This window comes from Epinephelus moara, chromosome 3 (assembly GCF_006386435.1).
Source record: "Epinephelus moara isolate mb chromosome 3, YSFRI_EMoa_1.0, whole genome shotgun sequence".
Lineage (NCBI taxonomy): Eukaryota > Metazoa > Chordata > Actinopteri > Perciformes > Serranidae > Epinephelus > Epinephelus moara.
Genome location: NC_065508.1, coordinates 31,840,995 through 31,856,902, shown reverse-complemented (window position 1 = coordinate 31,856,902; position 15,908 = coordinate 31,840,995). Strand labels below are relative to the sequence as shown.

Here is a 15,908-nt window from a genome sequence, read left to right as displayed (position 1 = left end):
GATTATCTCGGCAAAGAAGAAGTGCTCACTAACACAGATTTAGACAGATTTGTGAACAATATTTGTGAGAAATGGTCTTTTGTGTGTATAGAAAATGTTTTAGATCTTTGAGTTCAGCTCATGAAAAATGGGAGCAAAAACAAAAGTGTTGCGTTTATATTTTTGTTCAGTGTAGATATCGTCTTCGATTTTGGATGTGTTGTCTTCTCCTGGTTTTAAAGGCTGCATTACAATAAAGTGATGTAACTTTCTGAACTTAACACACTCTTCTAACATTCTATTATTTGTCTTTACCCAGTTGTTATATTTTTAGTGGTGTATATATTTTCTGAAAGCAACAGCTGTCAACCCCTACAGTCTTGTCACAATATTTATATCAAGGTATTTGGTCAAAATATTGTGATTTTTGATTTTTTCCTATATTGCCCGGCCCTATTGTATCCTGACACTCCAGAGAGCCTCAAGAAACTATCAAGACCCCATGTTCATCTGTACAGGTGTTAGTTCAAGAATCCTCACTCCCCACTTTTCATCTAACCTTTTGTATTGCTGCAGAATACTTAACCTCCTGATACACAAGCTTTTCCTTAGTATGCATTTTTTTATTTCTTCTAGCTATTTTGGATTAGCAGGACCAATTAGATTTTTCTTTAAAACAAAGCATTGTCTCTGAGCAGTAAGTAGTTTTGGAAAAAAAAAGGGTATGGGATTGATGGGTTTATTTTTAATAGTTACAATTAAAGTATAAAGCAGTATATTTCAATGCCTGAATATTGTAATGCAAGAACAAAATTGCAAACACTGCAACATTTGTTCAGTGTTTTGTAACTCTTAAGGCTAGAGGACACTGATCAAGTCTTAAACTGCTCAAAACTGTTGTTTCCAGTGCCTGAACATGGCTGTGCAAAAGCCAAGTCGTAATTAATACAATAATAAAGACCCAATGTCCTTTAAAAAGTACTTGCTAGTTAACAGCATTTTAACTTTTTTACTATTGCTAAAATTCATACAATGTTTATGCAATTTCAAACTACAATTGTTATAAAAGCAAAAAAAAAGTTTCAACCTTAAAATCTGATCAGTTTTTGTGCTCTTTCCAATTATGTGTGGATCAACTGTAGGCTGTGACTTGGCAGAGATGGCTGCCATCTTGTTTTTACATAGATTAGAGTATTGTGCTCTTGCTACTAATAGATGGCATAAAAAAATGTCCACAAATGAGGACAACAGGTCTACATTAAGCAAAAATGAATTATATGGTGCAGCAAACTCCAAATGTAATGTCCTCATATGAGGATGCAGGGTCACAGGAGGTTAACAATTAAACAGGACTAATTATGTACAATTTTAATATTTAATTTGGAATATATATCAGATTAATTATTTGGAGTTATTTCATGCTGGTCATACCAACCTGCACAAGGGTGAAGGTTGAGATAGCCGTGATTAAGAGATGACAGACAATAAGGGAGAGCGATAAGGTTCCCAGCTGGACTCCAACCAGGGATATTATAGGTCATGGTCGGCATCTTAACTTAAACCCTGTGACTTTGTACATAAAACAGTTTAATGTAACCAGATTGCAAGAAGACATAACCACTTGGTTTACTGTCATTGTCAGTTATTTACAGAACATTACTATAGCTGTTGTGGAATGGAATTTAGTTTTCATCACTCATATAAAGAAAAGGTGCTGATTATCCGCACTTGAATCATGAGCACACCACAAGACTGGGAGAATAGCTATGCATCACACAATGCAGAGTATTTCTGAGATCATATTTCCACTGGAGCTATGCATCATCAGTGCATCATTGCTAACTGCAGACTCTGTCTCTGTCTCTCAGGTGTCCACATTCTCCAGACGAATAGTGGTTGTGAATGGGATGACGAGACTGGACAGGTTAATGGTTTTACTCAGTTTGGTTATGATGGAGAAGACTTAATATCATTCGACCTGAAGACACTGACATGGGTCGCTCCAAAACCACAGGCTTTCAGCATCAAAATGAGATGGGACGCTGACAAAACTAGAATTCAAAACACTGAATACCAACTCATGCAGGCTTTCCCTGAGTGGCTGAAGATGTATTTGGCCTACAGCAACAGCTCTCTGCTGAGAACAGGTAGAATCACATGGCCTGATGTAATTCATGGACACAAAGATGTTCTTACATTGTTTTATTACTCCACTGACATGACCTTCTCAGATTCTGTCCCTGATTGTCATGAGTTTCTTTAATGGTAGTGTAGTTCCCTTCTCTGTCTATATATAGACAATGATGAGGTTGTGTAGGTGTATGGGCATGTGGCATATTCCCCTGAGAGAAAAGGTGGTAGATAATTTTGATGCACACAGTTGAGTCATACAAGGACAGTTCAATGATATTATGACAATTTATATTCAAGCTTACTGACAGGGACAGGAATCATCAGGCAGACAAGGGTTAGAACTAGAGAGGTAGTCGAAACAGGCAAACAACTCCAAAGGTACAGGCAAGAAATACAAAGTCAGGCAAAGGGTCAGGCAGGCAGGACGTTTACAAGGATTCAGGTTTCACATTATAGATAACAGGTTACAGAATACAGGGGCGAGAAAGCAAAGGTAAAAAAGTACATACCAACTTGGCAGGGAGTGAATGGAAAAGGGCTGATTAAAGCTCCAGTAGGTAACATTGTTTTGGTATAATTGAGTAAAAATTTTATAATATCCTCTAAGCATAATGTAAATCAAGTGGTCTGAGACAAACAATAGGTTTCTGCACCTCACCATGGCTCTGTGTTCAGCCTCTAAAGAATCAGTATCATGCCGATGTGCATCAAACCAATCAAAGGTCAGCTCAGACCACTGCGTTCCTATTGGCTGTTCTACTGCATATGCGCGCTCCCATGCCGCCGGCAGAAGGGGAGAGCAAGCGGCAGTGGCGAACAGCGCACCACGTAAAATAGCTATTCCAGCACAGCAACTGCCTACACGGCTAAACAACCCAAAAAAAGGAAGACAGAACTCGGTTCCCCGGAGCCCCGGAGGGAGGGGAAGGGTGAGGTGGGGCCGGGTCCGGCTGGAGGGCGCGAGGGTCAGCCGTGGGAGCGGAGCTGAGGGCTCTCCGTGGAGAGGGAGAGCCGAGCCTCGGGGGTATATGTGCGGGGCCGCGAGGGAAGGATGGGGAGGGCTGCTGCACGGTGAGGGAGAGCCGAGGCTCCCAGAGAGGGAGAAATAGAACCAAGTAGGATAAAATACTTGCGTGCTCGTCTGGTAGGAGGGCCTCAGGGCGGAGACAAACGAAACCTAAATCAGATGAGACTCAAAAATCAACCGTCTTCAGGCTTTCTACCTACTGCAGCTTTAAGGGCTGATGAGGAAATTGTAAAAAGGAGGGACAGTCTGAGGCCATGTGGTGGAAGAATGAAAAAATGCAATTAAGGAACCTTGTAATGGGGAATGTGGCTGGAGAAGAGGGACAGAGAGAAAGATAAGACCATCATTGTGTTCAAATAGCTGTTTATTCAATATTTTGGTTTATGATCAAATACCTGCAAAACTAATGACATTCACATCAGCCTCAGCTGTATTTTCCCTTTCTCATGTTTCTCTATCCCCTCTCCATCTCTCGCCCCCTCTCCCTCCATTGGATCTCTGTCTCCTCAGAGCCCTCAGTGTTTCTCCTCCAGAAGACGCCCTCCTCTCCAGTCAGCTGCCACGCTACAGGTTTCTTCCCTGCCAGAGCCATGATGTTCTGGAGGAAAGATGGAGAGGAGATTCATGAAGATGTGGAACATAGAGAGATTCTCCCCAACCATGATGGTACCTTCCAGATGAGTGTTGACCTGGACCTTTCATCAGTCACACGTGAAGACTGGTGGAGGTACGACTGTGTGTTTCATCTCTCTGGTGTAAAGGACAACATTGTTACCAGACTGGATGAAGCAGTGATCAGGACCAACAGGGGTAAGAATGAGACCAGAGGGTGCTGATGGGGACTGCATGTCTGTGGTTTGCTTTAGCTTTTGTCCTCCAGCTGGAATAAACCAATTAAATCCTTTAACTAAGCCAACATAGATTGCTGGCACGTAGTTCACAGCAGATAAAACACTGGACGTACCTCTGTTCTAACCTGCTTTATCTGTATCGGCCTAATATATGTAAAATATTTTATTGGTCCACAGAGAGGCCCAGTAACATGGCCGTCCTTATCGTTGCTGCAATGGTTGCTCTTGCTCTCTTCCTTGTTGCTGCCTTTGGATTCATGGCTTACAAAAAGAAGAAAGGTGAGACAGAAAATGAAATGATCATCTGCTCAATTGACTTTTTTAATGCTTTGATTGTAGTCTTTGAATTGATGTTTTCATTCAGATTATATTCAACTGAAATGAGCACCAGTTCCCTGCACTCCACAATTTGAAGCAACCTACAGTAAGCACTGTAAGGCTCAGAGCCTGTGAGTCATGATAATATATCACTATGATGTAGGAGAGAAGGGATAGGAAAAGTAGTAAGGACTAAACAGAAGGGTAGAATGACTTGATTTTTCTGTCTGAGTGAGTAGAAGCGGGGATCATATTAACTAGGGATGAGATGATGAAAGATGGCATCTACAACAGTGACTGAAATGTTGATGATGGTCTGTTTTGATTTCAGCCAAAGGCCCTCCATCTCGTAAGTAAATCTTCCTTTACAGACTTAACACTGTAGATTGATAAGTGGTTCAAATTATTGTGCAGATGAACTTTTTAGGACTGTGAGTGGACTCTATGCAGTTTCACACAAACTGTTTGTTTCTGACCTTACAGCTCCTGACAACGGCCCTGAGGTCTCTGAGAAACTGAATCCAGCCAACTGATTGACAAACGCACTCACTGAGTTGCCTCATATGGGATGAAGAAAGTAAACTCTTTGACATGTGCCATGTTTAATAACATTACATAACATAAGTGAATTATTAGTCATGATTTGTGTGCTTGATATGTTAGTGTAAGTTTTTTTGGCAGATGCATTAAGCACCCAGGTGTCCATAGCCAACAACCTTTTTGCACCCAGGGTTGAAAGGCTATTGTGGTCATTCCTTCACCATCCTAGGATTCGCAAATCTGCCTCCGATACAGGCAGCTATGGACCCACACCCAGGGTGAGTCTGAGTGAGATGGAGGCAACTGCCCTGAGGAAAAGAGCCTTTGCCTGGTCAGGAGATAATGTTATCTTCTGCCTTCTGCTTAGAACTGGTAAATTTACAGCTCACAGCATCTTAATACGATACAATCTCTGGCTTTTGTTTGATATCTAGTGTCAGCAAAAAATATTGTTGCACATATCCAAATTGTTAGCTTGCAGGGCTAACTTGGCTTGTTTACTATATTACGTGAGCGTAGATGTCACCCTAAATGCCTGCCAGACACTGTTCAATCTCTCAAACTTTACATGAAAAAACATCAACAAGAAGTCGAACATTTATGTTGAAAAGCCAAATCTGACTTAAATGACATAATTCTGAGTTGGATACAGTCATAAGTCAGTTAAAGCGACACTTACCTTTCTATTCAAACCCCAGTCTCCTGTGTGGAAGTCCAGTGTTTGACTCGTTCATCCACCACATATCACTCCCACCATGGACTGTGTTGCTCTTTATACTAGATCACCTGACTTTCTGGCAGTGCCTTTATGAGGTTTTATAATTTGCCACCTTCATCTCCAAGAGATATATCCAAGATTGGCTAGTATTAGCTCTAAGCACGACCTCCTTGCCCTTACCCTGACTGTTTCCAACCTCGATGCATCAACTTGAGAAGTACTGTCCAGTCACGGCACACAGTGGGATCCATAATAACGGTTGTAGGGATGGGAGTAAATAGCTGAATAGCTGCAGTGTGATAAATTTCAACCGGGTGCTAATAGACTCTTTGTCACATTACAAATTAGTATTTGATTTTTTAAAATCAGTTGGAGTTTTTGTTAATCTTTATTGTAATAATGTGTTTCTTATCCACATTCAAAGAACATTAACTGAGTGTGTTTGATCAGTGTTAAATATTATTTCATGTCTTTAGAGCAACTACTGAATGACAGACTTCTGAATACAGTGCTCACAATAACCTCTTATGATGGACTATTGAAACCATGTTCTTTTCTCTGGTAAGGCAGGGGAAAGGATATAATTCATGACGTTTCTCATACCACAGGGGTTTACTAACCAGGGGTAAGACTGCTGGAACCAGATAGACAGTGATGGTGGTTGAGCCATGGCCGTCACATGAAGTTGCCTATCAAGCCAGTTGTCACTGTAGGTTATCCTGCGCAGATACAATGTAGATATGAGACTGGGGCAAGCTGTAGAGTATCTGCTCTTTGCTTGGGCAAGTGAGTAATTTAAAGGCAGCTATCCACCTTATTCCTGAGGGCACTACTGTAGAAATGATTATGGGCGCAACTTCCTGTGAGATAGCGGAAGTAGCAGTAAGCTAGTTAGTCCCATAGACTGTCTGTGGTTAGTCCCAGTGGCTACTCTTGGTGGCTAACCGCCAACGCTGGTTCTTTTCCAAAGTAATTTGCCTTCAGTTTTGCAAATACTGATTTATTTTTTAGCAAACATTCCACTAATGTTAGCTTAGCATTTTCTAAAATGTCTCTTCGGAGCTCTGGTACCTGTTGCACTGTCCGTGTCTGTAACGGCTAACAACCAGTCTAAGCTATTTTTTTGTCTTTAGCAACTGTGTGTTGAACATGTAACCAGAACACAAAGGGATTGTTCCTGTTGCCATAGTAACCATTGATATGAGAAATAAAACCACAAGAGTTTCACGAGACTTAGAGAAAAAGTATTAAATCAGAATTTGCAGAAGAGAATAACACCTAGACTGACAGGTCCATCACTCAACGTCAGTACGTGATATCCCTGTCTTTCCCCGTCTGACTTCATTCTCAACCTACATTAGAAAATTGCTCGTTATAAAATAAACTCAGCAACATACCTTTAAAATATGTATTTAGTCATTAGGGCTGAGAATATGTTACTGATTTACCACATCCTTTATATCATATAAAAAATGAATGCCAACACAGACGAGCAGAGGATCAGCTGGGAAACATCACATTTATTCACTTTACATGGAGCTACAGTTAATACTGAATCATGTGTTAGTATTTCTTAATAAGTCATCAGAAATCAGAAATCATCTTTAGAAGGAGCAGATGTTACCTTAAGCTAGCTCGGGACATGTTAAGCTAACCATATTTTAATGTAGCAAGGCAAGCTAATTGCTGGCGTGCTCGGTTGCTTTGAGATGGCTGTCAGAGATGGGAGAGGTATGATCACATGATCCCGTTTGAGCTATAGCAGGTAGTGTGCTCCACGTTTTATTTCCCAGTTGCTCTTGGAAAGACGAAAAAAACACTGTAAACAAACTGTTACCAGTGGAAACCGCCGGTTTCGGTTCAACGCCGGAAGTTGCACCCATAATTCACACAAGGTATCATGGGGGCTAGGAATAAGGTGGATAAGGTATGTTAGGTCAGGGTTAGAGAAAGATGTCAGAGGGCTCAGTGGATTTATGAGGGCGCAGCTAATACACACTGCAGGGCCTAATGACAGGTCAAAACATTAGTTAACATGAATATTGGGCTTATAGGAATGCTCACCCAAGTTTTGGTGCATTTTATTGTGTATTGAGTGGATTGAATTAGATATATTATTCTTTTTTGTACTGATGTTTTGCTTTTCTCAAAAGTTTGGCTCCTTTAGTCCACAATCTGATCTGTGACTATAGCTGCAGAAATATGAATATAACCTGGGCATTTGGTACTCTCACAGAGGTGTTGAATGAGAAGATCCTCTTGCTGTGAGGCAACAATGCTAACCACTGAATCACTGTGATGCCCATAAAAAAAATAATATTGTCTTATTAAATTAAAAAGAAAGAACCTCTATGGGAGATGATGGTGTGTCTTCCTCGAGCTCGGGTCCTCTACCAGAGGCCTTGGAGTTTGAGGGTTCTGCGAAGTATCTTAGCTATTCCTAGGACCGCACCCTACTGGACAGAGACTTTAGGAGGTGTTGTACGTGGGATCTGCTGGAGCCACTCTCCCAGTTTGTGGGTCACAGCCCCAGTGCGCCGATCACCACTGGCACCACTGTTGCTTTTACTTCCCATATCTTTTCTAGCTCCTCTCTCAGCCTTTGGTAGTTTGCAAGCTTCTCATGTTCCTTCTTCTTGATGTTGCCCCACACCTTTCTGTAGCTCTGAGAGTTGACTAACTTCTGTTCGTGTTGCCTCGATCTTGGCNGCTTCTCATGTTCCTTCTTCTTGATGTTGCCCCACACCTTTCTGTAGCTCTGAGAGTTGACTAACTTCTGTTCGTGTTGCCTTGATCTTGGCTGATTGGTCTCAGTTATGTACCTAGTGGGATAGTATGTTGTACTAAATTCACTTCATCTAGCGGACTTTCAGAGAGTACTTTGTCACTTAGCCTTGGTATTCTTCAGGGGTGCTGGGTTTCCAGCTTGTCCATTTCAATCTCAGGTCATTCACCCTTGTTGTAAAGGGAATCTGTGTTGTAAGGACTTGTTGGGGCTTGGTACCCAACCTCGGATTTGACCTTTTGTCCTGGCTCCCCCTTGCCATAGCATGTTTGTTGTACCTCATCAATCTCTAGCTGCAATAGCAGTTGCCATTTGTGGATGTTGGAACAGTGGACTAGGAGTTGTTTCTTTGTCAGGCTAGATGTTGTTTTGAAGCTTCCATGTATCCCACATCCTCTGCATGTAGCCCCTCTCACAGGGTTTACTAGTATAGTAGTATTCAATAGTTCCATGTTCTCTGCTCTAGTCCATCTCTGTCTCGTTCCAATAGCCCATTTCTCATCAGATTGCCCTGGTTCCCCAACACCTGACGTGGACCTTGTTGACTCAGGCAACATCTGAGCCAGTATGACTCTTGCGTTTGTGGTTCCACTCATCCTGAGGTAGGCTAGCAGTATTAAGGATATGTGTTATGCCGCCCTGACCAGGAATGGAACCACAGATCTTCTGTGTCAAAGTCATTAGCCTTACAGTTACACTAGAACTATGGTGACCATCGCAAACTGCACACATACAGCCACTGTATATTTTGTCCATTCTGGGCTACTGTAGAAACAACATGGTGGATTTCTTTGAAGAGGACCCTCCGCATATGTACATATAAACAGCTCACTGTAAAGTAACAAAAACACAAGTTATAAACTAATGAAAACATAGTTATGAATATTAAACTATAATTTCTGCCAGTGTATCCCCCTAAATCCTACACACTGGACCTTTAAAAGGTGTATGTTTTATTTTTTCTTTTGCCTTTTATTTACTTATTTTAAAAGTATTATTTCAATGAATTAATGACAGTATTTCTCTTTATCAACATTTATGTGTGTCTTCTCAGTTTCGCCCTCTTAATCATCCATTTGGAAAAACTTTTTTTTTTTTTTTCTCTGTAATGGTGTATATTTTTTTAAACTTTTAGATGCTAGATAAATTCAAAGATTTACATTTGGTATCTCAGAAACCAAGGAGCAGACAGAGCGTTACAGTATCTACACTGTAGGGGAGGTAATTACAGCACACTGCATTATCAGCAGCATCCCTATAGCACCACTGTCCATATCTAAATGACTATATTTATCAGTTTGCTTGGCACTAAAGGCTTCTTCAGTACCCACTGAACCTCATTCTGCAAACTGCCTTATGCGGTGAAATACCCAGTGGGTCCTAAATGTAATGTAAACACTGAAAGTAACATCAGCAGGTCTTGGTGACAGATCCCAAGAATAAATGTCTGTCCACTGACACTTTAATGATTTGAGTAATGGAGTGAAAAATAAGATTGTGCCACCACCACCAAACAGTGAACTGTTGGGAGAGTGCAATGTTAAAATACCAGTGTGGCTAGCATTAAAGGGATAGTGCACCAAAAAATGAAAATTCAGCCATTATCTACTCACCCATATGCTGAGGGAGGCTCAGGTGAAGTTTCAGAGTCCTCACAACACTTGTGAGGATCCAAGGGGAGAGGGGGTAGCAACACAACTCCACCTAATGGAGGCTTACGGCGCCCCAGATTCAAACATCCAAAAACACATAATTGAAACCACAAAATATCTCCGTACTGCTTTTTTTCTTTTTTTTTTTAAACATATATCTTTGACTCCATATTATCTTTAATGAATAAGGAATCAGTTCAGTCTGAAGACAGATTTGTTTTGGTTACATTTGAAATGGCAATAATGTTTAAACTTATTTGTGCGTCTACAGCCTTTTAACATACTTTAAGGCATTAGCAGTGTGAACATTGTATGAACTGAGGTGATTACATAATGTCTGACAGAAGGACAGCCTTATTATTCCAGAGGAGCCTTTCATTTGTCAATCACGAGGATCACTGTGTAAAAAGTGACCCTATGCCCTGACAGGCTGATTCTTACCAATACTCATCATCATCCAAATGTTCATTGAATATATGAAAACCTCCATTTTATTGATTTAACATCTCAGTCATAATACAATAACAGGTATGTGCAATGCATTTCTAATTTTGCCAAATTTCATGCTTGACTGATTAAATATTTACAAAGCTCCAGGATTTAAAGGCACTTCACTTGACCCTCTGAGTTTCTTCAGTCCCTCTATGGTGTGACCATGTGAGCACACACTTTCTCTTTCACTCTTTGATCTCTGGAAACCCCCCCTAACTTTAGTACAGTCTAGAATTCAGTTGACGCAGATAAGTAACAGAGTAAACAACACTGGACAGAAGACCAAACAGCTGAACCAGCTCTATTAAGACAAGATGAAAAAGTTATTTTTGATGCTTTTTCTCTGTCACTTTTCATCTGCAGGTAAGATCATATTTGAAATCTTTAACTTTCCACTTGCTCTGCATTTTGCTCCTGCGTAGCTCAATCGCGGTTAAGTGCACCGTCAATTGCCAAAGTCCAGCCGTGACACGCATTTTGATGCTTGACTATTCGTGGTATTACGGTACGGATGGTTGGAACAGCCAAAAGTGACGACGCGCTTTCTCCTGTTTCTCCCATTTGACATACCAAATAAACAGTGCACTGTATTGCACATTATATGAATTTTAATTACACAATATTGGACGTTTTTCTATTGTAGCCTACTTTCCTTTTAAAGGAACTCTAAATTGAAAATATCAGCAAAAATGATCTTTTACAATCCGTGTAGCCGCGGGGTCCGTGTACTTTTTGTCGACACACACATTTGGAGGCAGGGCCGGAGTGGGACTCATTTTCAGCCCTGGTGTTTCATGCCTCAGACCGGCCCACTTTAGATCACGACCTATTTATAACCTTATGTTAAGTCTACAATAGCGCACTGTTCTCTAAAGCCTTGTAATTCAGTGTATTTTTCTAAAATATTTCCAATTCAGTGCAAGTTGGGCTGCTTCACAATGTAGATTTATTTCAACATGAGTGCACATCTCCACCGTTAGGCTACTCTTAACAACACAACATCCTTTTCAACAATAGGCTATCAGAATCTATATTCTGTTCAAATAAGTAGTGCCCACTCTGGACTTGTGGGCTCATGGCCGGTGCTTGGAGCTGGATCTTGCTTCTGAGGGGCTACAACACAAAGTTTCCCAGTTATGTGGCATCGCATCATACTATTATTATAACGCCACACAATTCATTGACTTGATAATTAATTAATTTGAACGGTGGTGATTGGAAATGTATGCTAGTCAGATGCAGCTGCTGAGCTCCGTGGAGCCGTTGTCTCTACCTCGGATGCTGCAGGGACTTCGGCGTTCTCCGTCCACTCTTATGATGAGGAGGCGTGTCGGTGGTCGCTTCCACAAATCGTTGGAGATGTGCGCGTAATCAGACCGCCGCATCAGACACTTCACCTTCATCCGTGCGCTTTGTTAATGAAGAGGCGTGTCGGTAAACGACTCCAAAATTCATCGCCGGAGATGCGCGCGTAATCGGAGCGCAGCTCACACAGCCGCGCAGAGCCGGTGTCTCCACCTCAGAGGTCGCCAGTGAAGGCGGCTTGGGTATAGCGGTAGCAGCATAAGTGATAGGCTACCCAATGCCATGACTGAACACCGGCCCAATAAAAAAATAACTGAACACCGGCCCTCGCGGCCCAAACGTCAGAATTGTCTCGATCCTCCCGATTAGCCACTCCAGGCCTGCGTAATATTACGATTTCTTTTCTCGTAATATTACGACTTTATTCTCGTAATATTACGAGTTTTTCCTCATTAAATTACGACTTTATTCTCGTAATATTATGACTTTTTTTCTCATTAAATTACAACTTTATTCTCGTAATGTTATGGCTTTTTCTCAGTTACAACTTTATTCTCGAAATCTCCAAAAAACATTTTTTTCAATATGGCCCTAATACTCCGTGGTAAAAAGGGGCTATACTAACATAATTATGATGTGTGCGATGATAATGTGTGTATATTTAGGCTATAATGTGTATATAAACCTTGTTTGTCCTGCAGTGAAACACACCATGTGGTATGCCTTAACTGCATATCTAACTGAAGAGCAAGACTTCAACTTTGTCGGTGTTACAGTGGTTGATGACATTGTGGCGGGTAACTGCGACAGCAACAAAAAGATGGTGGTACCAAAACAGGACTGGATGAGAAAATTAATTGAAGATGATCCTCAGCACTTGGAGTGGCACACCCATGAGTGTTATGTGTATTACCCCAACTTCTTCAAAACCATGATGTTCGATTTGAAACAGCGCTTCAACCACAGTGGAGGTAAAATATTTGGTAGCTATTCTGTTTTTCACTGGTTAGGACTGTTAGGACAATATACTGATATCATGATATGAGAGTAGATATCGACCTCGATTTTGGACAGAGTATCACAAGTGTCGTCTTATCCTGTTTTTTTGTTTTTTTAAAGCTTATTTTTATTGGCTTTTTGCCTTTATTGACAAGACAGAGGGTGAAATGGGGGGACAGAGAGAGAGAGTGGGGACTGACATGCAGAAAAGGGCCACGAGCTGGATTCGAGCCCTCAGCCGCTGCGGCGAGGCGATGCCTCTATGCATGGGGCGCCGGCACTCCTGGTTTTTAGGCAATTTAGATCATCTTTTTTTTTTTTTTTTTTTTTTTAAAAAGAGAGAGCACAGTACAAAAACTTCTCATATTTTGTAATAGAAATTCATGTATTGTGCAATACAGTGCACCGTTTTTTTTGAAAATCAAATGAGAGAAATGTCGTGTTGCCCACTTGTCATCTCTCGTTTCATATTGCTGCAGAATACTTAACCTCCTGATACACAAGCTTTTCCTTAGTATGCATTTTTTATTTCTTCTACCTATTTTGGATTAGCAGGACCCAATTAGATTTTTCTTTAAAACAAAGCATTGTCTCTGAGCAGTAAGTAGTTTTGAAAAAAGTATGTCCTTTTATTGGGTTGATGGTTTTTTTTAATAGTCACACTAAAAGCGTAAAGCAGTATATTTCAATACCTGAATATTGTAATGCAAAAACAAAATTACAAACACTGCAACATTTGTTCAATGTTTTGTAACTCTTAAGGCTAGAGGACACTGATCAAGTCTTAAACTGCTCAAAACTGTTGTTCCCAGTGCCTGAACATGGCTGTGCAAAAGCCAAGTTGTAATTAATACAATAATAAAGACCCAATGTCCTTTAAAAAGTACTTGCTAGTTAACAGCATTTTAACTTTTTACTATTGCTAAAATTGGCTGAAATTTGTGTGCCATTTCAAACTACAAATGTTATTAAAGTAAAAGACAGTTTCAACCATAAAATATCATTTTTTATGCTTTTTTCAATAACGTGTCAGGATCGACTGTGACTTGGCAGAGATGGCTGCCATCTTGTTTTTACATAGATTAGAGTATTGTGCTCTTGCTACTAATAGATGACATAAAAAGTGTCCACAGATGAGGACAACAGGTCTACATTAAGCAAAAATGAATTATATGGTGCAGCAAACTCCAAATGTAATGTCCTCATATGAGGATGCAGGGTCACAGGAGGTTAACAATTAACAACAATTAATTATATACAATTTTGATATTTAATTTGGAATATATATCAAAATAATTATTTGTAATTAATTTGTGCTGGTCATACCAACCTGCACGTGGGTGAAGGTATAGATAGAAGTGGTTAAGAGATGACAATAAGGGAGAGCGATAAGGTCCCCAGCTGGACTCCATCCAGGGATATCATGGTCGGCATCTTAACTTAAACCCTGTGACTTTGTATATAAAACAGTTTAATGTAACCAGATTGCAAGAAGACATAACCACTTGGTTTACTGTCATTGTCAGTTATTTACAGAACATTACTACAGCTACCATTTTAACTTTTAACTTTTAAATTGTGAAATAGAAAGTACTTTTCATCACTCCGATACGGAAAAAGTGCTGATTATCCGCACTTGAATCATGAGCACACCACAAGACTGGGAGAATAGCTGTGCATCACACAATGCAGAGTATTTCTGAGATCATCTTTCCACTGTAGCTATGCATCATCTGTGCATCATTGTTAATTACAGACTCTGTCTCTGTCTCTCAGGTGTCCACATTCTCCAGAGGATGAGTGGTTGTGATTGGGATGACGAGACTGGAGAGGTTAATGCTTTTACTCAGTTTGGTTATGATGGAGAAGACTTAATATCATTGGACCTGAAGACACTGACATGGGTCGCTCCAAAACCACAGGCTTTCATCATCAAAATGAGATGGGACGCTGACAAAACTGGAACTAAAGTCAGTAAAGACTACCTCATGCAGATTTTCCCTGTGTGGCTGAAGAAGTATGTGGCCTACAGCAGCAGCTCTCTGCTGAGAACAGGTAGAATCACATGGCCTGATGTAATTTCATGGACACAAAGATGTTCTTACATTGTTTTATTACTCCACTGACATGACCTTCTCAGATTCTGTCCCTGATTGTCGTGAGTTTCTTTAGTGGTAGTGTAGTTCCCTTCTCTGTCTATATACAGACAATGAGGAGGTTGTGTAGCCAATGGGTTGTTATGTAGCACTGTCATATGTTATGTGTAATTTTGATGCACACAGTTGAGGCATACAGGGACAGTTCAATGATTGTATGACAATTTATATTTAAGCTTACTGACAGGGACAGGAATCATCAGGCACACAAGGGTCAGAACAAGGAAGGTAGTTGAAACAGGCAAACAACTCCAAAGGTACAGGCAAGAAATACAAAGTCAGGCAAAGGGTCAGGCAGGCAGGACGTTTACAAGTTCCAGATTCAGGTTTCACATTATAGATAACAGGTTACAGAATACAGGGGCGAGAAAGCAAAGGTACAAAGTACATACCAACGTTGCCAAACTGGCAGGGAGTGAATGGAAAAGGGCTGATTAAAGGCTGATAAGGAAATTGTAAAAAGGAGGGACAGTCTGAGGTCATGTGGTGGATGAATTGAAAAATGCAATTAAGGAACCTTGTAATGGGGAATGTGGCTGGAGAAGAGGGACAGAGAGAAAGATAAGACCATCACTGTGTTCAAATAGCTGTTTATTCAATATTCTGGTTTATGATCAAATACCTGCAAAACCAATGACATTCACATCAGCCTCAGTTGTATTTTCCTTTCTCATCTTTCTCTATCCCCTCTCCATCTCTCGCCCCCTCTCCCTCCATTGTCTCTCTGTCTCCTCAGAGCCCTCAGTNTCATCTTTCTCTATCCCCTCTCCATCTCTCGCCCCCTCTCCCTCCATTGTCTCTCTGTCTCCTCAGAGCCCTCAGTGTTTCTCCTCCAGAAGACGCCCTCCTCTCCAGTCAGCTGCCACGCTACAGGTTTCTTCCCTGACAGAGCCATGATGTTCTGGAGGAAAGATGGAGAGGAGATTCATGAAGATGTGGAACCTGGAGAGATT

General features: G+C 40.9%; 2 protein-coding genes and 1 long non-coding RNA gene across 5 annotated transcripts in view; 2 read left to right on the top strand and 1 right to left on the bottom strand.

Moving 5' to 3' along the window:
- Positions 1-15,908, top strand: part of LOC126388306 (major histocompatibility complex class I-related gene protein-like) — a 32,332-nt gene that overhangs the window by 1,616 nt on the left and 14,808 nt on the right. The window contains exons 3-7 of one of the 3 annotated variants that reach the window (XM_050041358.1): positions 1,848-2,126; positions 3,650-3,949; positions 4,168-4,269; positions 4,640-4,657; positions 4,792-4,943. In XM_050041358.1, coding sequence (XP_049897315.1) covers positions 1,848-2,126; positions 3,650-3,949; positions 4,168-4,269; positions 4,640-4,657; positions 4,792-4,841 — 749 coding nt within the window. In that variant the 3' untranslated portion in view covers positions 4,842-4,943. Of the gene's footprint in view, positions 1-1,847; positions 2,127-3,649; positions 3,950-4,167; positions 4,270-4,639; positions 4,658-4,791; positions 4,944-15,908 lie in introns of those variants that run through there. The other 2 variants (XM_050041359.1, XM_050041360.1) reach the window with 2 other exon arrangements.
- Positions 5,536-10,612, bottom strand: LOC126388308 (uncharacterized). Its single transcript, XR_007569736.1, has 2 exons — positions 8,313-10,612; positions 5,536-8,219 (listed from the first exon to the last, which is right to left on the bottom strand). It is a non-coding gene; the product is annotated as an uncharacterized LOC126388308 (long non-coding RNA).
- Positions 10,608-15,908, top strand: part of LOC126388307 (major histocompatibility complex class I-related gene protein-like) — a 15,056-nt gene continuing 9,755 nt past the window's right edge. Inside the window, exon 1 of the mRNA XM_050041361.1 lies at positions 10,608-10,858. Coding sequence (XP_049897318.1) covers positions 10,810-10,858 — 49 coding nt within the window. The 5' untranslated portion in view covers positions 10,608-10,809. The remainder of the gene's footprint in view (positions 10,859-15,908) is intronic.